Below are 27,833 nucleotides of genomic sequence, written 5' to 3' on the forward strand. Positions count from 1 at the left end.
TGTGTGTGTGTGTGTGAACAGCCTTGGGAGGGCTGTGCCCTGAAAGGCGGGCTAGAAGTCATTTGAATAAGTAAATAAATGATAAAAGTAAATAAATGGGGCTAGGGTTAGGGGAGAAATGCGATTCAATTTGCATTTGAAGGCCAGGTTACCTAATTCACACACTTGCTGAAACAACTCATGAACTGAGCCACAGCCCTCCTTTGACATTCACACTTGCCCAATCTTTGCAATGCAATTCTCCAGTCAAGTAATGTGAATAAAAATGCATATACCGGGGTAATGCATGCCTATAAATGTGAATATAACATACAAATGTTCATAATATTTTGCAAAATTAACACTCTATGACCTTTTAAAATGTGTTTGTGGGAGGGAGAATTATGGGTTTGTGTTGTTCTTCTTTTGAATAATATTTTGTGTTTTTATGCTATGAATTGCCCCAAGATCTTCGGATGAAGGGCAGTATAAATATTTAATAAAATAAATAAATGAACAACAGTCACCTTGCAAAATTTTGTATATTGGGAGAAATCTTCACTAAAATCCTGGTGAATTTCCATGAGGACTTTTTTCTCTTTTAATGCAAACTGATGTGGAAACGTTGAGAATTCAAGACTGGGGAAAAAGAGAAACTGAGAGAATCTGAAATTCTACCTCTGACTCAGATTTGAAACTCTGCATGAACACGAGTCACAGTGCAATAGTATGCATGTCTACACAGAAACAGGCTTCACTGAGTTCAATGAGACTTGTGCCAATTCACAGGCCAATCCCAGCAGTTAAGAGATTTTCCTCCTCTGAGACAGAAGTGGGTGAGCCAAGCCAAATATGACTTCTGTTTTTATTACAAGCGACTCCCCCCTTATGTAGGGGTTACATTCCAGTGCCCCACACACATAAGTGAAAATCCTGTGAATGAGGAGCATCCCCTAAACACCCTTTAAATGCCCCACCTGCTTCTCTCTCTAAAATAGTGCTCTCCAAAAATAAAGAATACTGTACCAAATATATCCACAACTGGAACTGAAGCTCTGGAGCCAGAAGGAGGCTGGAGGATGTGTAAGGCTGGAGATCATCTATATTTTAAAATACTGTGTAGTAATCTTGTGCACATTTACTCAGCAGTAAGTTCCAGTATGTTCAATGGGTCTTACTCCCAGGTACCTGTGTATAGAACTGCAGCCTAGCAGCACAATTTATACATGCCTACTCAGAAGTAATTCTCACTGAATATGATGGATCTCATTCCCGGGTAAATGGGTATAGAACCACAGGCATAATCACCTTTTTATCTAAAAAGACTCTGCAGATAATATGCAACAAATCATCAACTGATAAACAGTAATAAAAAGTAATAAAATAAGCAAAAGATAACAGACCAACTATAAATATGTCTACTACCGGTGAAAAAATGCTACTTTAAAATGCCTAAATATATAAGAAGAGGTTTTTTTTTAGCAGCATGCCTAAAGATCAGCAAAGATGTTGCCCTGTTTGTACTATATACTGTTAGCACGGGATAAGGATGGAGGAAGGCAGGAATGGCAATTAAGGAGAGATGCCCTGATGGTAGCAAATGAAGATTAAAGGATTGGTTTGTCTGAGTGAACATGGCATGCAGGCAGCAACAACTAAATCCCTTTCCCATGCCTGTTCACATGTTCTTCCTTCCACACTGGTTGCTTCTTGTACGCCAGCTTACAAGAAAGCAAGCCTGAAATAGTCCTGCCAAAGTCCATGTCTGGCATCATCCTGCCTAAGATCTTGGCCAGGACTGTTAGGGATATCAGAGGTTTCAGACACGCATAGGCAAGCAATATACAAAAGCGCCAACAAAAAATTAGATCACGGGGCAAAACATAGGTACCAGTCAGGAAACAAATGTGGGTTTTTTTTAATTTCAATAACTGATACTTGCATTTGTTTATTAAACTACAGTATCCTAATATCGTGAAGTATCCTAAGATCCTGAAGTTGAGGCTCCAGTACTTTGGCCACCTCATGAGAAGAGAAGACTCCCTAGAAAAGACCCTGATGTTGGGAAAGATGGAGGGCACAAGGAGAAGGGGACGACAGAGGATGAGATGGTTGGACAGTGTTCTCGAAGCGACTAGCCTGAGTTTGGCCAAACTGCGGGAGGCAGTGAAAGATAGGCATGCCTACCTAGCGTGCTCTGGTCCATGGGGTCACGAAGAGTTGGACACGATTGAATGACTGAACAACAACAACAACAACAACATCCTAATATAGCCTACATAATATCCTAAAAAGAAATAAAAAAGCCTCTCTTGAGATTCTGGTGACTGGGGTTTGGGTGATACGTCACCCTAAATCCCCTGGTATGTTACTCAAAACGAACACACACAGCAGATGACAGAAAGAGGTTCTCGTGGCATTTCCAGTAGCTTCTAAAGGAGGGGGGGCTTCACTGCCCTTGCATTGCTCTGTGCCCTTCCCCGTGAGCAGAAGACACATAAATTATGCAAATACATGCAAAATTACAATGCTTTCTTAGTATCGAGCAGAGAATCCAAAGCTTTGCATACATTGCTGTGATGCATCGGTGCCTTTCTGGATGAATACTTCTGAGGGTTGGGCAGATTATCAGGCACCGAAGAAGCAAAAGGACAGGCCTGGAGAAGCAGGAGGAGATGTTTTGTTTTCATAGTTAAAATAAGCTTACTTTGCATTTTTAAAAATGTCGTTATTTTTTATTTTATTTTTTTGCAGTGCACATTCCACTACATATTGTCCGGAAAGCAGGGGTTTTAACATTAAAAATTAAAACCTGTTCAACATAGGGAAAAACATTCATATCCCATTAAATCCAAGCTATCATTGTTTTATAATCTCAGTTGCCATAAAATGCTACATTCCAGAAAATTCAGTGTTCCGTGCTGGGAAGTAAAGCAAATGGGATGCCAGTGGCAGGCAGTGGGTTATCGCCACGTGTGACAGATATTGCCTCCCAAGTGCCCTGTGATAAGAAGTGCACTAAAAACAAAGATAATGCTAAGTGCTAAAAAAAAAAAACAACCCACCAAACACTGAAAGCAGGCCAAGCAGCACAGTTGAGGATAATGGCTGCCATTGTTTAAATGAATGAGCTGTTGGAAGCCCAGGAGGTGGGACTCCCTGAAAAGGGGAGAAGCGTGGCAGAGTCTGACATATTGTCCAGAAAGAGGCTGTTTCAGCACTTTAAACACTCTGACCCCTGAAGGGAGCAGCAGGGCTATTTGATTCAGCTGCCACTGGCCATCAGTCCCTGCTGAAGAGGAAGAGCCAGGGGAGAAGAGGAAGAAAAAGAGTGACTGAGAGGAGGAATGGTGGAGGAGGGGGATCCTTGTATATGTGTGGGTGCTTGTGTGGCCGGAGGAGTATCTGTGTGCTGTGGAGTGTTTGTGACCACTGTCTTGCTCTGTGGGTGCATAAACTAAAATGGCAAAATGTAAGTTGGCAATGGGCACAATACAAACTAAACTCAACAAATTATACCTCCTCACATCTAAAAGTCTGGTGGAAGAGGTAATTAATCACCTTCCTCCTAAATGAGTATAACATTGAAGCTAGAGGTACCTCAGTGGTCAGGTTGTTCCAAAGTTCTGGAGCAGCCACTGAGAAAGCCCTACTATGGGCCCCTGAAGTGCCAACCTCTCCCTCACAGGGACCACCAGATAGACCTCTTGGGTTGACCTGAAAGACCAGACAGGTTGGTGTGGGAAAATATTAATGGCAGCTTGCCCAAAATCTCCCGGAGACTGCTCCAAGCAGACTCATATAAATGTTAAATAGGATGGGTGACAAGATCAAACCATGTGGTTTGTTTTCTGTTGGCATCCAAGGCTGAGGATATGAGAGAAGCAAGACCTTCTTGAGGTGTTAATGCTGTGAGCTGCTCCATTGTAGGCTCAGGTTGTATATATATATATATGTAAATAAATCATATATATATATCATAAAGACACCACAGTCTCCACTGCCCTTTATCTCAAGGAAACTGAACCCTAGGTCAAAACAAAATAAAAAATCAAAAAATCCAGAGACCAACTAAGTTTGTTCTTGGTATGAGCTTTCATGTGCATGCACACTTCTTCAGATACACTGAAAGAGAAGTCACCAGACCCTTATATATAGTGAGAGAGTGAACCCTGGGTAAGTGCCTGGAACCCCTTGAATATCACACCTCTTGGCAACTGGGGTGCAACACTTATTCCATTCCATTCCTTCTGCTTTTCAGCCCTCCAATATCTCGTTCAGCTTCTGAATCTATTGCACTGGACTTTCTGCAATAGTTAATAATAATACTATTTATTATGTATAAAGTGCCTCAAGGACTAGGCGCTGTATTATAATTACATAAAAAAGGAACAAATCTTGCCTGCAGGTTTTTAACCTAAAGAAAGTGGAAATGCCTCTGAAAAGCTACATATTTGGAAGCATGAATATTTGCAAAAGAATCGCCTCATGGGTGTATGATGTACCAATTTCAAATATCAGTGATAAGGCATAGATACCATGTGTTGTTCTTGGTGATGCATTATATATTGTTTCTTTGTGCCTGTGTTCAACAACTTCAGCTTCTGTTTCATTGTTTTCTTGGTCTTTGCTCATCCATATCCACTAAACTAGCTCAGTAATTCTAGGGTGAGCGGCAATGTTGCATGAAAAGGTTGGATCTATGAAAGATGACACAGGCACTGTTCCTTCCCCCACAACCATTCACTATTCTCAAATCAGTTGCATTCCCTATTCCTCTCAATGAAGCTTGTGTCAGAGAATTATAACAGCATGGTAGGTGATATTCCCTAATGCTGCAAAGCAGATTTGGGGGGTATAGGAGGTTGCAGGGGCTAGAGAAGGAGAAGGACTGTTGCACAAGTTGTTTTGCTGCTGGGCAGACACAATTGGATGTTATCTGCTGCGTGTATCTTTTTTATCATTATTTTACTCTATTAGAAATACAACCCAGTATTACCTCAATACAAAAACATCTAACGTTTCAAAATAATGACTGTGCCCATGACTATTATCGTTTATGATAAATGCAAAGCTCACTTAAAGCTATGGAAATGTTGTTACTGTTCTTCACAGTCTTTTGGCTGCCTTTTTAAGAGCCGTGCAGTCTGCTTCGCAAGCTAGTTAAGCTGGAGGCATTAAATTCAACACTCTCCCAGATTTACTTGTTTGTAAAGCTTTGTACAAAAAGGAAAGACTTACAATCAGCATTCTTCATTGCAGCTAGTGGGGTGTGTGTGTGTGTGTGATGTGCAAGTCACTATCCCAGCTGCTAAAGTCAATGAAATATCCAGTAGGGAACAATCACTTATGTGATGATTACTAATTTTAAAAAGAAGAAAGGAAAATCCTATCAATGTATTAAGAGGTAGTTGGAGCAGAAAAAAAATTAAATGCAAGAAATTACTCAGTGTTTGTGGTTCATCCATTTCCAATCCAGCTAAGACTTTAGACTGATAGGAATCATGACACGTGAACAACTCACATAGCATGTTACTGTTCTGAGAGAAACGAAAATGGATAAGAGGAGAACTTCAGAGCACAACACCTGAAATTTTGTCACGTATGCCAGGCTTCCCCAAGCTGATGCCCTCCAAATGTTTTGTTCTACAACTCCCATCAGTGCCAGCCAGCTGGCTGAGAGTGATGGGAGTTGTGGTCCAAAATGTCTGAAGGACCCCAAGTTCAGGAGGACTGACGAAGATCCTATTTGTGGCCATTTCTGGAAGATAACTAATGTGGTCCACTTTCTGAGACAATAAAATTACATCACTATGTGAGGAGTGTGACTACATGAAATTATTCTCTCTAATCAATGGAGTAAAGAGTTTTGTTGTGCCATAACAGCTCTGCTAATTGCTACCGTATTTTCCGGCGTGTAAGATGACTGGGCGCATAAGACGACCCCCAACTTTTCCAGTTAAAATATAGAGTTTGAGATATACTCAACCGCAGATTCTCCACCTGGCGCATAAGACGACCCCCGACTTTTGAGAACATTTTCCTGGATTAAAAAGTAGTCTTATACGCCAGAATAGACAGTAGCTTTACCTAAACCTATACTGCCTACTGACCCAACTGTTCCACCTTGTACCAGCTGCTCATTCGTCAATCCTTTGCACTCTCCATCCATCTCTCTGACCTGTCCAATGGACTAGTGCAGGCATCCCCAATCTACGGCCCTCCAGATGTTTTGGACTACAATTCCCATCATCCCTGACAACTGATCCTGTTAGTTAGGGATCATGGGAGTTGTAGGCCAAAACATCTGGAGGGTTGCAGGTTGGGGATGCCTGGACTAGGGAATGAATGAAAGCATTTCTATCCCACCATGCAATTTCTAAGAAGTTCAAGGCAGCTCCCATCAATCAAAACAGTATAAAAAAATAAAACACTAAGAGCAATCAATTAAAACATATCAAAAGCTACAGAAAAGGAGAAAGAGAGAAAATGCCTCTACCGGCAGCATAAATCCACCCAACATTAAAAACCAGAGCAAACAGAAAAATCTTACTCCTGGGATGTTTAAAGCCAGGAAAACTTTGTGACAGGCAAGTGGCCTGTGGAAGAACACCTGTTTTATTTATTTAGAAAATTTATAGACCGCTTAATCAGAAAACTCCCTTAGCAGTGTACACTCCAAGATTCAGACACCATGACAGAAATGGCTGTTTTCCTGGTTGCCACCCACCCAACTTCTGACGGTGGGCACACTTGGAGAAGGACCTCAGCTGATGATCCCAACAGATGGGCAAGATCATGTTTGACTTTGGATGTCCAAGTTCCAAGCCACATAAAGCTTTCAAGGTTGAAGCCAACACCTTGAGTTGTGCTTGCAAATGGATGGGAAGCCAGTGATTGAAAACATTTTCTGGACTCCCACTGCTACGCACTGAGCTCACCAAATGCATGTTGAGTGGCAGTAGTTGATGTGCCCTTCAGAAGTTGACTAACTTTGGATTTATTACAAATTCTGTTCTCGTTCAGTAAACAAGTTGCCCTCAGTAGCTCCCACTCTGCAGTACAGACTCTGAGATTCCAAGAAGCTCCACTTTAGTTTCTTGTTATTTCAATTCCTCTGTGGATCACCAGCAAAGGGGAAAGTCTTAATTCAAAGATGGCAAGAGATGCAGAAAAGATGAGCAGAAACACCCAAAAGACAATGTGTGTGTTTTGTGTGTGTGTGTGACAGAGAGGGAGAGAGAGAATGAACAGCAGCCAAATAAATTAAAAGGAATGGGAATGGCCTCTAGAGAGCTCCCCTCCACCCGGCTGTCCGCTCAGCTGAGAGATATTCAACATCACCCATGTCTGTTAGTTACTGAATATTTTATACTCTGGCTACAAACGCTCCATTTGTATTCTGTTTCTCTCTTTCGTCATATCTATTATAAACGAGCAGTGTCTGGGAACTCTCCCAGGGAAGATTTGCCTGGATGGCTATGGATATGTTATAGTCAAATTGTGGAGAGTAAACTAGCTTTTTGAGTCGTGTAGCAAAGAATGGGAAAGGAAAAAAGGTAATAAGCGGGTTATTAAAAAATAAATACATGTCAAATTGTATGTAGTTTCATTCCACAGTGTAATAAGACTCATCTACACTGTATTGGTGGTGTGGGTGTGTGAGTGAGTGAGTGAAAGAACATCATGGCCTGCCTGATACACTAGCCATGGCATACAACTGTAAATGAATATAAGGCATTTGGGTTGTGGGCCCAAATAACTCTGCATATGTTGAGCCTGCAGTGGTTGTGTGCATGATAACATACCACACAACATTTAAGTGGCTAATGAAATGTGGAACTTGCTCATCTAAAAGCCACAGCTTGATCCACAGTAGCAAGATCCATGAAGATACTTATGTTAATATAAAATTCAACACTTTTTCAGGTGGCAATTTCATCCTGCCCACATTACCTGCCATCACTGGAGTCCCATTGAGCAGGTTGAAGCAAAAGGACCTCTCGGAAGAACCAGGAAGCTCTATGCAGCGTGACTTCTCTCTATGATCATAACATGGAGCTTTTAGCCAGTGATTTTCCTTGGGTTAATTTGGATGGGATGTTTTTGCTCCCCAGAAAAAAAATACATCCCCATAAAACACAGTATGATAGGGTGCACAATCTATGTGAATCTATGTGGACCTTGCTTCTGTAAGCAGAAGCAAACAGGACACTAGTTTCCTACTCATAGCTCTTCCCTGCAAGTCATGGCACATTCTGACAGGTAGCAACAAGTGGGGATGTGATGCAGGTGATAAGAGGGGAATCTGAACAGGCCAATGTATGCTTTGGCTCAAAACATGAGATAAAACTGGCCCCATCTCTGAAATAATCACTGTAAATAAATTTTGCAGCGAGGCTTTCTGTGATTCTGCATTAGCAGCACACTGAAGAATCCTCATGGTAGTATATAATGCACTCTCTGTATGCCTCTCTCCCTCCCCATATGTGTGTATGGACATGTAAGAGGGAGATTGAGATCCTTCTGTATCTGGAATAGAGTCAAAGAATGAATGAACTGCCTGGTATTGCTAGGAGACTATTCCTTTTTTATGAACTATTCCCTGCTATGTTACATGTCTTTCCAGTGCTCCAGTCAGGTCACTTGAGCTGTTTTCTGAAGCTGAATGTTCAGGACAGAAAAAGCAAGTACTTCTTCACAGCACATAGTTAAACTATGGAATTTGTTCCCACAAGATGTAGTGATGGCCACCAACTTGGAGGACTTTATTAAAAGAGGATTAGACCAATTCATAGAGGATAAGGCTACCTGTGGCTAGTAGCCAATATGGCTATGCTCTATCTCTACTGATGGAAAAAGTACACCTCTGAATGCCAGTTGCTGGGACTCATACATGAGGAGAGCATTGTTGCGCTCGGGTCCTGCTTGCTGACTTCCCACAGGCACCTGGTTGACCATTGTGGGAATAGGATGCTGGATTAGATGGGCATTTGGCCTGATCCAGCAGGGCTTTTCTGGTCCAGCTTTCCCTTTACATATGCTCCAGCCAAACCCACATGTCAACATACAGTTGGACGAAAATACACAGGGCCATCAGCTTTGTCTCTTTGTTATGTAGAAATTAAATATTTGAGTGACAGAAGGATTGGTGAAATAGGAAACACATTTGAAAGCATCACACTTCTCTGCCTGTTTATCTCTGTGATCGCAATGCTATCCTGGCAACTTAAGGAAGAGTTGGCTATTTTTAATTTAAGCTGATCGGCTGCTGGCTGTCAGGATGACTAGCTGATATTCCTTTAATAAGAATGAATGAGGAGGATAATTTTTGAATGGAAAACCTGCTGGCAGAGTGGGGTCTGAGACTGCATAAGGAAGAAGCAAATTTGCAGGAAGAGATAGAGGGAAGCTGTGAGTTTTTAAAGAGGACTGTGAATTTAGGACTGTGGTGGGTCCACACTGTTGCTTTGGGAACCTGATGCATGATGAGAAGTAGTGCTGTCTGCTTCAGGAGTCTGCTTGCTTCCAAAATGCTCTGCTTCTGTGTTTGTAAATAGATTTTTCAAAGAGACCATAAAGAGCATTACAAGGAAACAGACCCTGTAAGAGATGTATCTCAGTAACCTCCCGCTGCACAGGAAAGTGAAATGAGATGACCAAGCACCTTCTTGTTAACACCGCATGTGTTTTAAGCTAAATGTGCTGACTGATTCATACAGCATGTGTTACTATACTAGTTAAATCCAATGAAGTCTCCTCCTCAAATTATTCTTGTCATTACTATATGAGGCTGCCCCATCAATTTCCTTTGGGAGCGTTAACAAGGAAATCATAGAATCATAGAGTTGGAAGAGACCACAAGGGCCATCCAGTCCAACCCAGTCCAAATGAACAAGTAGTTTGAAGCTAGAGAACAAAAACTATCAGTGCCAGTGCCGGATACCCAGGGCTGTACTGGTACATTGCCTTGTCCTCCTTCCAGGGAAGTTTGCAGAATTCATCCACTGGAAACTCCTTTTGACCCTTCCAGTTTCAAGTGCCCCTTAAAAAGCTCCCTTAGCAAGTGGAGCTTCTGTGTGATTGCTTGATGGAAGAATCACTGATGATGAACACAGTGAGAATCTCTAGGCGGTTGTAATCAGCAACAACACACTAAATGAATGCTAGAGAATGCTACCTTTGAACATGTGTCAGTTAGATGCCTGAGGGAAAGAAAGAATAAGGACGGAGCTTAATAATGACCATCCCTCCCACCTACAACACAGAACCATATTTACTGGCGTAAGATAATATAAAAATTATTATCTCTTACTACTATACTATAAGAAGAGTTAGCATGAATCATGTTTATCTCATGATAATTGAAGCCATTACTTGAGCAAGTGAAACTGCTATCACAAATCTATCTCTTATCACCTCAGGCAATTATCGAACAAGAGACAAGCTGAGAAGTGATCAAGGAAAGCTATCACATGTTTGTGCCACCTCACTCAGTTCATGGGGCATCCTGGCTTATTAGGAACATCCTGGCTTTGGTCCAGATACACTCACAAAAGAAATGGAAGCAAGAATGATTAGAAACAGAAATGATGAGTGCCATAGCACAACACAAAACACACACAGGGAGAGAGAAGAAAGGATCGAAGGAAATGAATTTAGATATTAGGATTGACCCAATTGACCCAATACTGCCAGTTGTGTTACAAGCTTAATTTTTTAACAGGCTGATAAAAATCTCTCATTTTCTTCATCTCTGACTGTACACCCTGTCTGGTTTCTAAATAATTCAAAATATATTCATGCTTCCCTTAGTGCACACCCTGGGAAACTCAAAACAACATTAAAGTAAAGCCAAAAGAATGCAGTCACCTTGCACGAAAACAGACTCTTGGTATTGCTACATGGAAGCGGCAAATAGAGAAATCTACCTAAAATCACAATGGAGAAGCGAGACATTGTAAAAGGGGGCATGACGGTGGCGAACGTGGAAGAGGAGAAAAGGTGGATTTTGTGGGTTTCTTAGTAGTTGAAGTCAAAGCTAAATAGGCTGCCAGCCCCAAACTGTCCCCAGCAGTTTCCATGCCATAATAATTTCAACATTCAACACCTCCGAGAAATCTCTGAACCATTGAGGGCAGCAGCGGTGGCAAATGGCATACTTCCTTAATGGTTTCTTAGGATATTCTCTTATGTGATGCCACAACTCTGCTAAGAAATGTAGAAACAGCTCTCTTTTTTCTGCCGCATTGCATATTAGCCAATCTTTTCCAGTACAAGAAATACTATACATAAAAATCCCTTCTGCAATGGCTGGAGGAATTGTTTGCTCAATGGGTAATTTAAGGATAAGCCAAGGGAAAGCTAAAATTAACCAGATGTGAACAGGATGGTAGCCATACACCATACCCAGCCCTGGCTCAAACCTTTATCAAACAAACCTAGAAGACAACTATGATATAATGTAAAGGAAGAGCAACACAAACATCTATCTCTGATGCTGGACAGAATGAGCCACCTATCAACTAGGCAGATATGGGTGTTCAGGTTAGTCACCAAAACATCAACTATGTAACTTCAGTAATGAGAACAATTATCATATTGACATGGGAACCTGCCTTATCCAGTCAGATCACTGGTACATCTGGTTCTGAATAGTCTGCACCAGGGGTAGTTAACCTGTGGACATCTAGAAGTTGTTGGAATCCATCTCCCCTAAGTCCCTTCCAGGATGGCCAAAGGTCAGGGATGTTGGGAGTTACAGTCCAGGAGCACCTGGAGAGACACACATTAGCCACCCCTGGTGTGCACTGACTGGCAGCAGTTCTCTGGGATTTCAGATGCAGTCTCCCCCAGCTGTAACAGGAGATGTTGGTGATTAAACCAGGGACTTTTTGCATTTAAACCAAGTGTTCTGCTGCTGAGCCGTGGCTCCATCACTAGAGGTATGCACAGCTTGCTGGAAAGCAGCTTACACTGAAATAATTATTTATCTAGAGCAGGTGTGGGGAAACCGTTGGTCCTTCAGATGTTGACAGACTACAGCTCCCATCATCCCTGGTCATTGCCCACATTGCTAGGGCAGATGGGAGTTGTAGTTCAGTCACACCCGGAAGGCCAAAGATCCCCCACATCTAGAGAGTTTACTGGACCCTGCATCTGAGGACAATTCTCATCTCTTCCCTGTGAGAAGAGAACCAGCGCTTAATGAAATTTCATGTGCTCAGACAGAGGAAAATGTTAATTAACTCACTTTAGCAGCCCCGTTTACCAACAGGCAGACATACTCCTCCTGACTGGGTTCCGATTTCTCAGTCAGGCTCCAGTCCAGCAGGTGATTAATAACTTAGTGGGCTTTCAGAAAGACTGCATTTATTATTCAAATTAATGAAATTATAATCAAGAGGTGACAAATTAGCAATTGCTCCTTGACTGAATGTGGAAACTCATTAGGCACTTCTGTGGCATACGGCAAGTGCTACAGCTTCATCTTGGTGGCTGGAGACAGGAGGTGAAGCAAGAGAAAGAGAAACCGGGCGGGAGGCTGCCCTTCAAAATGACTTTGCCCCATAAAACCAATTGCTTATTTCACATTATTTTTGCCATCTTCCTGGGTCTCTTATTTACCCTCCTTAAATTAAAATAGCAACCAGGGAGTCCCTACTGATGCAACAACTGCCCTCGCTTAAACATTCCGTCTAAGCTATTTCCAAACCACATCCCACAGTTATTTTCATAAATCAGTTTCTACCTACATCATATTCTAATGTTTCAATAAAAGAGGTAGCAATGTAAAAGGATTCCCTGTACTATCTTAAGGAAAGACCCCCCCCCCAAAAAAAATGTGTGTGCAAGATTAGAGGATAACAGGAATTAATTTCATCAAAATCACGGCTCCAGCACAGAAAACAACAGCTGTCATAATCTTGGCAAACATGACTTCTCCCTTTAAAAAACTCAAATCAAAATCAGTTTTCTAGCACTCGTGATGCAGATACATGCTTGGAAATGTGAAGGATGTTCTTGCAAAACAGGTGTGGGGAACCTCTGGCCCTTCAGACTTTCTGAACTACAGCTTGCATCAGTCTCAGGAGGCTTGGCCAATGTTCACAGATGATGGGAGTTGTAGCCCAGCAACACCTGGGGGCCAAAGGTCCCCCAAACCTGTTCTGAATGCTTGGAAACTAGGAGTGATCTGCACAGCTGGCTGCCCATGTTCCGTATTGTGGTTACTTGCCTTCCCAGAACACTTTACACAATCTCAACTGTGCACTACAGCATAAAACTAGGAAAGGGGTGTGTCACGGTGAGGGGCGTAGACATATCCTAGGAGAGAGGCTGAGCTCCAACTCTGCTTTCCAAACAGCAAAATGAAAAGTGTTATTTGCCAAAACCGAACTTCAGTGCCAGGAAGCAAGAGCCATTAAGCACCAGCAGAAACCAGGTCTGGCATACCTTAGAGGACGATTGTTTCCCCATAATATTCAATAAGCCCTTCTTCTCAAAGCATCCTTTCCCCCATCCTAGCCAAGAAGATCACTCACCAATGTGCTTCCCATACATGTGATAATAGAAGGAGACGCAGAATCTGGCAGTCATGTTGTACATGGGGCTGATCAGCCTAGCCTTGTCGTTCTTCACCCGGGGTGCAGATGCCTCGATGAACATGTAGTAGCCTGAAGAGCAAGGAAACCAAGGTGGTGGTGGGAAACGCAATGCATCATCACACCTCCCTCCAGGCCAACAAGGTGAGGAAATGTATGCCCAGAAGGATTTAGAAAGGAAAACCAGCTACTTTGCGGGAGCTGAGTGAGAGCCAGCCACATGCTCTCCAACAATACTTCCCCACCAATGTGCAATGGCAAAAGACACTTCACTGTTGGATGCAGCCTAGATAGCATTCTCTATTCACTCTGGGCAACAGCAAGGCCCCAAAGACTGGGTGAGTGTAAGAGGCAACAGGAGGCCAGTAGCTCCTCTAGTTGTCCAGCTAAGCATCTTCCCATGGCCACAGTCCTCCTGCTTTCTTGCCTGCTTGCGGTGGCCTTCTTGGTGCCCTTGTTCCCACTTCTGATTTTCTCTATCTTATTGTACACAGGTAGCCAGAGATGGGACGCTTACAGCAGCCCCAAACAGAATGTGCGCAGGATGGGAGATGGCCTCTCAGGTGGCAGGTTAAAAAGGTGGCTTGACTCACCCCCTCTCCTCCAAATGATAATTGAGCGACACTGTTTTTAACATTGTCATCTCTTCTTAAAGGTGACAGACATGGATTGCATCCCAGAAGTACCTGGCCCTGGGAGTTGGAGATTTCAGTGGACTCCTGCTGCAGAAACCAGCCTGAACACTTCTGAGTGCTTAAACATGTCTCCCTCTCCACTTGCTTTTCTCCTCTGCGACTTCAAAGCAACTATCAATGGAACAAGGACATTTGGCAGCAGGCAATTAGCCAGTAACAAGGACTAATGCTCTCCTGATTCCCCTAAACAAAGCTGTGGGAGTTTTAATTGGGTATTTAATGCGAATAAGAAACATGCAAATTAACTGCCTGCTCCCCATGCCCAATGCAGAGCAGATGTGTGTGTGTGTGTAGAAAACCAATCTATTTTGTCCTCAGGTTCCAAGGCGGAGTATGATACTGAGAGCTAAATCTGTCTTGTAGAGGACTTGGCAAAAGCTACAGGCAACAATCCTTTCTATATTCTACAAAATTCCCAGAACAGTTCTTGTCACGTAGAGACCTCTGCTATGCGAGAATCTGAGGGTGCCAGGCGGGGTCGGGGGGGGGGGGAAGGGATGGAATAGAGGGAGGGGTGAACAAAGGATTGCATTATAGGGTGTTAGGACCTAACAGACGCTGCAATGTTTCTAGCTCCCAGAATGAAAATGAGAGGAAGAAGTACTTAGATACATGAGAGATGAAAACCTGGAGGGGATTATTTCTGAGGCAATAAATAAAAAGGGAGTGGAAGAAAATATGGACTGCTGATGGCTAGAGCCCCCTCCCTCTTTCCTAGTTCAGCATGGAATGGTAAATATACAAGGGACTTTGTTTCCACACTCTCTCCCCACTAGAAATCTCACTGAGAAGGAGTCAGGATTGGGGGAGTGAATGGGGCACAACTTTGCAAAGGAAGCTGGAAGTTCCATTACCTTCTGGTGTCCCACTGAAATCCATGGTTGGGCCTGTGTTGGCAGAGCGCTTGGGGTCGTGGGTCAGACCACTCTGACGAATCCAGTCAAAGTTGTCAGTTGTGTCTTGTGTATATCCACAGATCTTCTCATCCTCAAAGTGACAGGTGTTCCCTGTAGTAGTAGTAGCAGCAGTAGTAGTAGTAGTAACAACAGCAACAGCAACAGCAACAGCAACAGCAACAACAACAACAACAACAACAACAACAACAACAACAACAACAACAACATTATATACCTCACCCATCTGGCTGGGTTTCTCCAACCACTCTGGGCAGCTCACAGCATATATCAGAACATACTAAAACATCAAACATTAAAAACTTCCCGATACAGGTCTGCCTTCAGATGTCTTCTAAAAATCAGATAGTTGTTTATCTCCTTGACATCTGAAGGGAGGGTGTTCCACAGGGAGGGCACCACTACCGAAAATACCCTTCAGTGGACCTTCTGAAGGAAGGGAATGCCATATGCTAAGATATGAAAAAAGCAAGGAAACAAACATATAGAGCCCCTGACTTGTAGTATTTATTGTTCTGCAGTGACGTGATAATAAAGCACAAACAGCATCTTCATCACAAGGATGTAAGAAATGCCCTGCTGGCTCAGACCAAAGGCCCACACCGTCTAGCGTTCTCTTTCTCAGTGTGGCCAGCCTGTTGCCTCTTGTGAAGTGTGCAGTTAGGGCATGAGCACAATAGCCTTCTCATGCTCATGGTCCAGAGCAACTGGTATTTGAACTTCTGATCCTGGAGATGATATGCACCCATCCACGTAAGCTGACCTGACCTTCCACAAGATAGTGACTAGGAAGAACGTACACAAATTAACTGAACAATCCCTTCTTTCCTTTTAAATCAATGGGTAAATGTGGGAGAGAGTAAAATCTATATACCAACAAGAAACTCCCTGCTTATGTAAGGATATGCTGATAGAACACTTTGTGACCACATTGGTATGATTGATGTATCCAATTAAAGCAGGTAACATTTGTGTTTCAGAAATGTTTTTTGACATTTCCCCAGATGACTACTGAAATACAGAGACAACCCCCCTCCCCCCCCCCACCCAACATCCCTTGCTCTTTGTGATGAAGCAATCTGCATAGTAATAATGATAATGATAATGATAATGATAATAATAATAATAATAATAATAATAATAATAATTACATCATTTTAAGGATCAGAGAACTAGAGCCCAAGTGGACCCCAAAGGGGGTTCATTCTTTGGTTTGCTAACACTGAAGCTACGGATACACTCAACACATTGAAATATAGAAGCGCCAGAGCTTGATACCAAATGGGCACATGTGTTCACTAATCTCTGGCTGTCCAGGACTTTGACTTCATAGAATAACTGTAGAGTTGGAAAGGACCACAAGACTCATCTAGTCCAGCCCCTTTGCAATGTGGGAATCTTTGGCTCCAACCCACAACCCTGAGATTAAGAGTCATTCTCTACTGACTGAGCTATCTCAGCATACATGGCTAAAAATATTGGAGGTAACTATTCTTGGTCTGGCTTTTCAGTGCTTCAGGCACACATACAATTCAAATCCTGGCTCTCCCAGTTTTCTTTGGACTCCATAATGCCAGGTTAAACATGTGCATGTGTGAATGTCTTTATGGAAAACATATACGTTTCCAGCTTTCTCCTTTCTCTCTCTTTTGGGTACTTCAGCGAAATAGTGTTGAAGGGTACAGGCCAGATTCCACATTAGGGTCTCCAAAGTAGGATGTGTGCCTAGTATTTTTTTTTTAAGTCCATAGATTTTGTATGCAGAGTCTAGCCTGTGCCCACCCAGAGATGCTCTGTACCTGAAGGAATGGTTTGTAGAAGCTCTGGGCTGAAAGGTTGCCCCTGGTGAAGCTCTGCCAACTGCTGAAGCACAGAGGGCCCCATGGAAACTCAGCTAGAGAGCTCCTGCAAGTGAACACAGCCAAAGGGAGCTTGGCTGGCCACTTAACTGCTAATTAACCCTGACTAAGTGCTCTCTACTCGGTCCATTCATTTCTAATTAGCATCCTAATCCAAATTAGCCACCGTTTGTAATACTGAGTGCCGGGGACTGCCCAGCATCTGGAGCTAGAGGAGAAAAGGAGGCAGGAGATCTGAGACTCTGGGATTCGCAATAACAGTCTCTGTGGTTTATTTGATCTGTTCTGTGTCCAGATCTGAAAAGCAGGAGCTGAGGCGCGACGGCAGCTGCTTAGCAGCTCTTCCAAGGCGGTATGTGAATGAGATGGCTGAGCTCCAGTTCTAGCAGTGCCGATCAAGTCACACATGGGAGTCCTACAGCACAGAAAAGGCTGTCGCAAAAGGCTTGGTCATTTCAGCAAGCTATTTAACTCTGGCCAGAAGTTGCTGCATTTGGCTTCCAGATCTAAGCCACAATTCCAGCAAACTCAACCCCCCCCTATAATGACAGAGTACCATGCCTCTGAAGGCCATCTAATTCAAACAACTTATATTCTGTCCACCTCCAGCAAGCTAGCACTCCATGCAAATTAATTCCCTGTCCTCCACACCAGTTTCACAGATTTCAATTCAATTAAAGCAAATTAAAACAAATAGAAAGGTTGAGGCTAATGCACAGCAGAACTAAGGCCCCCTATCTCCAGTCAAATTTTTGAATATATTATCATTGGAGAACCTTTGACAATGCATGATGACCTCATTTGACCCTCAGTACAGACCAGAGACTGTATGGGCAAAACAGTGCTCTCAGCACTGGACCAGGAACCTTGGACACGGCACCGAACAGATGGCTCATCTGCTGGGTGATCATTCCTTCAGGGTTGATCCTGGGTTTTAGGATCATCCTATGATGTGAATCAATTCCAGGAAATGTTGGGAGATTCATTCCCCATGTGCAGTCATGGGTTTATTGTCTATCACATGACTGGGTATGTGTTTTGATTCCATAGGAATGGGAAGTGACGGAAGACAGGATGTTTGTCTTACTGTGTTCTGTGAAGTGGGACTATTGTCCTTTGTTCTTTCTCTTTGCTGCCTGATGTTAGAGAGAGAGGGAGCCATGTTGAAGTGCTCCGTGTGTGTTTATATATAAATAAAGTAGATTAGCCTAAATGCTGAGTTGCTGAGTTCTGTTACGCAACTGTGCAAACCTCTGCGGATCCCTAAGTGTGCTGATGTCTTCTGGCATCAGTCGCTGTGATGTTCGGGCTGAGGAATGCTGAGGAATACTTTTGAAGCTTCTGAACGATCGTACAGGAGGGAGGGAACATGCCAGTTGGGCATGTGTCTCTGCCAAGGTACTACTTGTGTGTAGGACAATCCTGACAAATCTTTCCAGGGTGCCATCTTAGGGTGTTATATGACCCATTAGCCCGTTTTGGCGTTTGGACGGAATACGTCTCCCTGGACCCCTTTAACAGGGCATCCTGAAAATCTGACTGATGTACTGGGGGTGCTATTATGAGCCACCACATCTGCCAGACTAAGGATCCAACCCAATGCTGACTGTGCTACTGTGAGCCCTTATTGGTCAGAGAGAAGAATGTTGCATTGCACAAGGAGAAATCCTCGCACTGATGGAACATTCACCTTAGCACTGTGTTGCACACAACCCACCATCTTTGCTTTACAGCACATGGTATTGAATTAGTCGAACTGTAAGAAAGAAGATGGTTGCAATTTACAAATCCCTTCACTTGAGCCTTCTGGGCCATAACATAGCATCTGTTTAACAACACAAAGGAACAACTCATTAAAATGTGGAAGGGGAAAATTAAGGAGGCAGAATGTAATCAACAAGACTGGAATATGGTCAGGTTATTAGTGTAGGGCATTCTAAATCCATTTACAAGTTGAAAGAAAGAAAGAAAGAAAGATAAATAAATAAATAAATAAATAAATAGATGAATTCTGAGAACTTCGTTAGGGATCCTAACAGTCAAACAGTCAAATTGGGAGTAATTTCTGAGAATTAGATTTTGTTTTGTTCTGGTCAGGTTTGTGGATATATAATCTCAAGGTGCCTGCGAAATAAGTTTTCTCCCCACCACCCTGTCTCAGTCTCTTTGGGTAGATGATACCCATACCCAATGCCTAGCTCTTTACCCACTCCACGTACTTGCCCTAACAACATTAAGCATGAACATCGTATTAACCAAAGAGAAAGTGGGTGAAGAAATAATTACATTAAGCGATTCTCTGAGCCTGTAAATTAATCAACATTATGTACCCCTTGATCAGGCTGCCATGGACATTAATCATATAATCTTTGCCTTTCATTCAGGAGTGTGAGACATTCACACCTAATATTTTATGTAGGCAACCATGTGTAATGGTTCTTTCACTCTAATAAGCCCACCTCCCAAATTCACCACAAAGAGTAGTTGTGGAATTCAGCGTGGGAGGAGAAAGAGAGAGCTGACAGGTAGGGCATTCAGCTGACTGCTAAAAGGCTCACGTGCTAGCTGAAGATGGGACTTATCATTCATGGCTTCCTTTTGCTTTTAAAACAGACACAAGAGAAAGGAGCCCTCTTCATGGCACCAGAATGGCCAAAGAGCACTGGGTTGATATACAGTATAGCTGCCTCCACATAGGGCTCTTGCCAGTTTGGGTGTAATAACAGATTGAGAGGCTTTGTGTCTTAATCTTAGGGAGGCTCAGCTCCAAATACACTGAAGGGGGCGGCAGCTTGTGCATGTGCGTGCGTACATACACACACGTACTCATATATGCATTCAATTTTGGGCAGGATTTTAACTAGAATCCCTCCCCTCCTCTGAAATTAGCAGTCTCCTGAGGCTGTTTTTGGTAAATGTGGAGAATGGGAAAAGAAAAGCAATGTGGGTGGTCAGCTAGGGCTTTAAAATGTACCTCCTGGGAAGGAGGGGAGAAGGGATTTTCTCCTGGGAAGTCTGATTTTACATGTGGACATTTTAAACACACCGAAACGGAGCAGCTTGTTTGAAAAAGAACAACTCCAAAGCAGCACGAGGGGCTCTGGGGTATTCCAGAATATGATCTCAGTGCTGGCTTGCTTATTTATTTATTTATTTATTTATTCTTAAATAATATTATAAATAATGGCCAGATAGGCTTTCAGGGCAGTTTCACAACAATAAAATCAATGCGATATACAAAATCACGGTGCACATGGTACATCACGGCTATGCACAATGTCTGGTTGGGAGGCTGACTGCCGGCTCCATGTATGCTGGCCTGAGCTCATCACAGGATACTAATGTAACAGATACACAACTCATTGTGAGGGGCATCTCACATTTGGCAAGAATCCTCTCTGCTTTGCAAGCGTGGTGTGGCTGAAATGTGCGAATAGATGAGCCATTGCCAAGTCAATTAAGAAAAGAAAAGCTGTTGCACGCACTCAAAGATAGAAAATATTCCTCATAATGAAAGAGGTTAGATATGTGCTTTCAAAGCTAGTGGTTTCTTGGGGTTGGCATGTGTTTTCTTAACAGAGGATGCTCCTCCGATTTGAAGGGCTGCCTAGTCCAAGTTCAGCTTAAAGATAAAGAACCGCAAGAAGGGGAGATCCTGAAGATGCCCATCGATGATTAGCACCTGGAGAGTAGACTGAGCACACACACCTGCCTCCAGTGGCCACCAGTGGTTTTCCTTACTCTAGTAAGATGCACCGTATTTTTATTTAAGTTGCAGCAATTATTTCAAAATCATATCCATACATATGCATGCTTTTTTGATGACACATTTCCTTTTTGTGTGTGAAGATACTCGAGCAGCCACCCTAAGGTTTCTAGATAAATACTTGGTAATGAATACCAAACATGTACATAGTAAAATAAACCGAAAGTAAAATGCACCTTACTAAGCTGATCTGTGGGGTCCCAAAAAAAAATCTTTTCACAGTATGATGGAGAATCTACAATCAAGCTGCCAACAGCTCTTGCACCTCAACAACCTAAACTCTGGAAACCATGGAATCCAAGGCAGGGCCTTCTGTGCTGGGGTCAGCAGTCACAGAGGGCTCAATGGCAAAAGGCAGCTTGTAAGATATGCAGGATCCAATCATGCTGAGGTTTAAAGGAAAGTTGGACCAAACAAACCCACCTGCTTTTGTGGGACCCCTTGCTCAGTAACTTAAGAGGATGCAAAATTCAAAAGCTGCACCATATTCCCAGTTCTTTATCCAGTCCTGGTTTACTTTTTTTTCTGAACAAAGAAGTACTAACTTAATCTATATGGCATAATTCTATAGCTAAACTCAGCACAGCTTCCTGCAACTGTCCTAAATAATCTTCTTCTGTTAGCATCACACTGTTCATCTTGCACACCTGGGATCTGATATTTTGAAGATAATGGGAGCTTATTATAGTTCAACAAAAGTCAATACGAACATTAAGAATAGAGTCTCTAACATTAAGTACCTGGGCCAAATCTTGAGAAACTTGGCCTCTAGCTCAGGTGGCCTCAATGGATGATAAGTCAATGTCTATTATTCTTTATATCTATTACAAAGGCTAACAAAAGTAAATGCCACACTTCTGAATATTCAGCAACCTTGATCCACATCAGAACAACAGGGGAAGGTGGTCGGCAAAACATTTTGCTTTAGGGCTTCAATAGCTCTTTTTTTGTTAGTCGCTGTAATAAATATAATCGCATTGTTCTAGTATCCAAAGCAAATTTGTCCGAAGTGCTGTTTGACAATTTCCTCCTGTGCCTCTTTCTCTCTCTCAAGTTGCTTAAATTGTGAGCCTGAAGGCAATGACTTGGTTTGTTTATTTGTGCACAGTGCCTAGCATGTATTAGGCACTTTATTAATATTAAATGTTAATAACGAAGGTGATGAAAATGGAGCCTCCAAAAACCCCTGAATCTAAAGTTATTTGCCCTGTATACTGTCTCTGCATGACAAGCAACTATAGGTGGCTATGGGTTATGAAATTCCTTAAAGGATTTGCTTCTAGGTTTCACCAATATGCAGGTAGCACTAAGCTCTATTTTTCCATACAGTCTAATTTAGACAAGGTGGGGCAGGTGCTGGACCAGTGTCTGGAGGCAATAATGGGTTGAATGAGGGCCAATAAACTGAATATGAGTCCTGATAACAAAAGGTACTGTTGACTGGTGGTTACTGGTGTTCTCCTGGATTCCACATATATGTGGCCTGGCAGTGGTGACTCAGAGGTGAGAAACAGTCACCCTGGACAGGGCAAGGAAACAAACATTTCACCAGACAAGCGCCAAATACGAGTAAGAGAATCTAAGAAAGAATGCAGTGTGGGAGTAGTGATGCAAATTTCTGAAAATTTCTATGTTGGGCTTAACTGCAGATTTTTTGCCTTCATCTCAACAAACAATTCTAACATATTAAATGCATTATTATACAAGTTTCTGTAACTAACATACGAAGAATTATATAAAATAATGCATATAACTGTATTTAAAATAATTGTGTGGTAATGCAGGGTACCATATTTTTTGTGTACATGTTTGTTGATAGTTGGATTTAAAAAGAAAAAAGAAAAACTGTCAAAGCATGAGCAGCTCAGACATAAGCAGGTGCTTGATGCAAGAGGTGGTCCGATTTGGACAAAGTGCATTGGGCTGGATCCGCCAAATTCCACATATAAATCCATTTAAAATTGATTCCTCCTTCATCCCTATGAGGGAGACACAGTTTCCATGGTCAGACACAAATGTTTGAAATAAATTTGTGGTCAGATTAAGCCTTGGCTCAGGTCAAGTGTTGATGCTATTTTCCCTACATTCCTGTGGCAGTGACCAGACCACACATTTAAGCATAGATGAATATTAAAATTGCTTAGACGGGTCTGGCCTTATAATTTCTGTATGGTGTTCCTGTTTCCCATATAAGTTTAACTTTTGTGTGTGTGCCTCTCCTTCCTATTGCCCAGGGCACTGAAGAAACAGAATTAAAAACTCAGTTTTGTGTTATGTGGCATATTATTGGCTCAAATTAAGACAAGGCTGCGTATTGCCCTCTTCCTAGTTTAATGAAGTATTCAGAGATTCAGTAATGCACACTGGTCTAGCTCCTAATTCAGTGGTATAGCGCCTACATTGCATCCAGAAGTTCCCAGAGTCAGTCTCTGGGATGTTCCATTCAAATGATCAGGCTGCAAGTAATAGGAAAGTCTTCTTCCTATTACCTGAATTACCACTGCTAGTCAAGTAGACAATACTGGGTTAGATGGACTAGTATTCTATCACTCCAAGTACCCTAGCACCCTAGTCCTGGGTCTTTGATGCCTTCCTCTTATCTTTGGGCACCATCCAAGGCACTATATTTCATCTCTTAAACCTTAAACAACTTAGGCAACGCATATGTTATAGACCAGCTTCCTCCTACTGTATATGCCAGGGATTCTACGGTATTTGTGTCAGCTGATCCCTTGCTTGTATCTACCTTATGCATTAGATCTATTATAGGCATTCTCAGCAGTTGCTACCTATCTATGGCTGCTTCCAGACTGCTGCCATTTTACAGGTGGGAATCCATTGCATGCTGGCAAATTCGGATTGTGCAATAAAAAATGGGTTTGGCTCTGTGGTGCATGAAACCTGCTTCAGAAAGAAAGAAAGAAAGAAAGACGGGCAAGGAAAGTGATGAGAAAATGCACTAGAAAGTGTGGGATTAACAACTGCTTGACGTAATGCAGTATAGCTTCCCTGCAAGCAAATTGGAATAAGTGTGTCAATGGTACTTAACCTTCCTGCAAACTTTGTGCGAACAAATTGGGATTAGTGCTTAATAAATTGGCAATCTGGAAGCAATCTTTGAATGCCTCTTTTGCAACTCTGTCAAAGTTCCTATCTGAACATTATCTGTAGGAAATGCAAGGGGGTCAAAAACTTAAGAAATCATTGAGAAGTTTGTGATGAATATGGGATTATTTTAGCTTTCTTATATGCATTCTTACATTTATTTCAGCTAAACATTTAAGGCATTTTCAGCATGTTTCATTTTCTTTTATTTTTTTAAAAAAACTATTTATTTGGAAAAAACTTTTTTCGAATGTTAATACTCTATTTTGAGTCTAAAGATTAGATCAGCAGCAGGCAACATGGTGTCCTCCTGATGATGTCGGACTCCAACACCCATTAGTCAGCATGGCCAACAATTAGGGATGAAGGGAGCTATAGTCCAACAACATCTGGAGGATACCATGTTGGCTTTCCTTGGATTAGATATACAAAAAGGGTAGATAGTTTGGGTCATTGACACTTACCTACTGGGTTGGGGTAGCTGATTGCTGAGAAAAGAAACAGAAAGGGTTATTTAGTTTTTTATTAGATGTATAATATCACACACAAATACTCATTGGAAGAAAATGTTTGAACTCCTCCCAACATATCTGATTAGTATTCATGCCCCTTAGCACTCTGTTATTCCAGACCAGCCTTTCTCCCTAGACACTGATGGACTGCAGCTCCCATCATCCCTGACTTCTGGCCCTTCTCACTAGGGATGATGGGAGTTGTAGTCCAACATCATCTGGAGACCCAAGTTTCAGAAAGGCTGCCCTAGACTGACCACAAGAAATTATTCCATTGTTCAAAAAGGAGGGAAGTAGTTTTACTATATCTCATTTGTGGAGCCTTATGGGAACCAAGAAAGTTCAAGAGAATAGGTACAACCAGTTGGGAGGGAAAAACAGTGGCAACTGATATTATGTTACAAGGTTAAATCCCAATGTGAAACAGGATTTGTGGAGAGAATTATATCGAACTGTGACTTAGCTTCCTGTGAGAGAAAACCACTTATCAAATGGAGGATTTGAATCTGGTGCCCTGTGCATAGCACCAAAATTGTGGGTGGTAGAAAAATGCAAAAGCGGGGACTGTTTTATGATTCATGGCAAGGAACCAGGAGCTCATTTGTGAATGGAAAGGGCTTTGATGCTCCACTGAAGCTGAAGCTCGCCAAATTAAACTGATAAGAACAGATACTACACTTGATCTTAGCCAAAAGGCCGAGAAGCTCGCCAAATATTTCGCACTTGGGACCCCACTGAAAAAATCTGCCTATGTATCCTCCCATCAGCAAAGGATTCAAGGATACAAACAGTCTGAAGAATCTGATGGCAGTGGATGAGTTGCATAGCACACATTGCAGATCTACTGCTATTGCTAAGGAGGCCTGGCTCTGAGCTCTGCCCGAATGTAAGATGGCCTGGAAACCACACAGAGATTAGTAAACTCTCTAGAGGAAGAACAGTGTGTCACGTGGAACAAGGAAACAACCCAATCCCTTCCCAAGCCCTTCAAAGTTATTCTGAAAAATGGCCGACAGGACTAAGGTTCTCTCTGGAGAAATACACCCCTTCAGGGCCATGACTGTGCTGTAAAGGGGCTGGTCACTCAATAAGTTAAGAGAGCAAGAAACTTACGTTCTATATAGTGGATGATGCGGGTAGCCATGTCCCCAGACCCAAAGCGAGTTAGGGGTGTGAGGCGAACTTCATAGCTCAGAGGCACCTTCAGGTCAGTCAGGAGGTATTCTTGCAGCATGCCCTTTTCCACCTTCCGCACAGAAATGGATTTGGGGGGCAGGTCCCTGTGATTTATCTGAAGAAGCATAAACCAGTTTTTGGTTAGACAAAGTAAAGGGTTTTGAAATCTGAACACTGAAAGCACTCAATGAGCTTTCTAGTCTGGGGGTTCTGTGTTCTCTCTTCTTGCCGATTATTAACTGTAATGTAGGCTACAGGTGCTCTATGCATTCCTGTATGAATTTTTGTCGTTCAGTCGTGTCCGACTCTTTGTGACCCCATGGACCAGAGCACGGCAGGCACTCCTGTCTTCCACTACCTCCCACAGTTTGGTCAAACTCATGTTAGTAGCTTCAAGAACACTGTCCAACCATCTCGTCCTCTGTTGTCCCCTTCTTCTTGTGGCATGGTGCTAAAACTTAAAAGCAGGATTCTGCATCCTCAGAACCTCAACAGTTTAAAAAAAACACAAAACACAAAACAGCCTTCATTTCTAAAATGTGGAATGCTAAAGACTCAAACTCCAAAGTGCATCTGAGTCATGGTTCCAGTGGAAGGAATATGAGAATTTTGTGTTTGGGGCACCATTCCCCAAATTACAGAGCAATAAATTCCCCAAATTACAGAGCAAGAAAGCCACTGCATAATATTCAACAGGATTCTGCAGTTAATACTGCCTTTACAGGACTCACTTTTCAAACATATGTTTGCCACATTCACAATTTACATTTATAGGTATATATCAAATAAGCATAATTGTGCATATGGAATGAACATGCATGTGCAGTGGATCTGCTTAGGCGCTTTAATGAGCACCCATCGGTCATGAGCAGAGACTGCTGGCTGTGATTCCCCCTTGCCCTGGCACATCCACCCTGTATATTAACAGCTGAAAAGGGCATTAGGCTTGAATCAAAACTCGCTACTTGGCTTTAGTTTCATTGTTCTATTTTGATAATGAGCTCCTGCCAGCTGCTTCAAAATATGCCCACTTAGAAATATATTACTGCTATTTCATGCTGAAGGTTGAGGGTGTGACAGCTGGCAAGTCCTGGGCCAAAACTTGTGGCCTTTCCCCCCTCTAAAGTTGTGAATTCCTCCCCTCTAGTTCCACCAAGCCATTCTGGAGCATGCTGAAGTTTTGTCACACTGCCCTTAAATGTGCAGGGAGATGAAGAGGAGGGATGTCTGTGCATTATTCCAGCTGCTATGGTGTCGGTGGAGGCAGAAAGAGACCAGTGCATACGGACAAGGAAGCAAGATGTGCATCCTTGTCACTTGACCTACTTCAAGCAGTGAAGAGGAAAGAGAGAGAGAATTGTTGGGAAGCACTGTATGGACCTGCTATTAAGTACTAGCCAAAGCCCACAGGTGACCCTAATCTGGTCATTGGCTGACCTGCAGTTCAGACGTATAATTCCCGGATGGAAAATTACTACTTCCATGGGATGGATGAATCTGTGAATTTTGGTTTCTTTCCATTTGTCATTTTTCCTGCCTTAAGTTCTGTTGTCTACATTTCTGAATCAGTTTTCTTTTTATCTTAAAGACATCCTCATGAAAGTTTCTCAGCATTTTCCTGCAAATGTATCAAAATCTACACAGTTTTTATATGCGATTTCCCCTGATATATTGTTTTTACTAATGTGTGCATTTCAATGCATACTTTCTCCCGATACATTACTGGGTTAGAGAACAGCACCACAAAATTCAGAGAAGTGCAAATTTTGAAGGTTAGCTGAGCTTTGGTTCACATATTGTTTCAGAAAGTTCGAATAAGGTAGGTTTCCATTAAAATTCAAACTGAACCAAATTTATGCCCCATCAATACTACCACTTACAAGCTGTTTAAACTCCAGGTATGTCCAGGTTGTCTTCCATGCATCTTCAAGTAGAACACTGTCTTGTTTGAGGGCCCACCCAGACTTTTGCTTCTCCTGCTGCTTCCCCACAGGAAAATCCAGTCTTTACCACTGAATTGGAGCAAATATCTGTTGGGTTTTCTGAAGATTGATGCTTGCTCCAATTCACTGCTAAAGAGTGGGTTCGACGTGGCAAACAGAACCGCTCAGACTTGTGCCTAGAAAGCAGAAAGCTGCTCAGACAAGTGGAAGAGTGGACAAACCCAGATGCCTTTTTCCTCCCCTACACTTCTGTTCTTGTAAGTGGAGATGGTATGACTGA

At 42.5% G+C, this 27,833-nt stretch overlaps 1 protein-coding gene and 1 pseudogene across 1 annotated transcript in view; both read right to left on the minus strand.

Moving 5' to 3' along the window:
- MDGA1 (MAM domain containing glycosylphosphatidylinositol anchor 1) overlaps window positions 1-27,833 on the minus strand; it is a 254,017-nt gene that overhangs the window by 26,728 nt on the left and 199,456 nt on the right. Inside the window, exons 11-14 of the mRNA XM_033144575.1 lie at window positions 25,548-25,725; window positions 24,387-24,410; window positions 15,133-15,285; window positions 13,524-13,655 (exon numbers count right to left, since the gene is read on the minus strand). Coding sequence (XP_033000466.1) covers window positions 13,524-13,655; window positions 15,133-15,285; window positions 24,387-24,410; window positions 25,548-25,725 — 487 coding nt within the window. The remainder of the gene's footprint in view (window positions 1-13,523; window positions 13,656-15,132; window positions 15,286-24,386; window positions 24,411-25,547; window positions 25,726-27,833) is intronic.
- LOC117044829 lies at window positions 25,047-25,142 on the minus strand (annotated as a pseudogene).

This window comes from Lacerta agilis, chromosome 3, assembly GCF_009819535.1.
Source record: "Lacerta agilis isolate rLacAgi1 chromosome 3, rLacAgi1.pri, whole genome shotgun sequence".
In the NCBI taxonomy this organism is placed as follows: Eukaryota; Metazoa; Chordata; class Lepidosauria; order Squamata; family Lacertidae; genus Lacerta; species Lacerta agilis.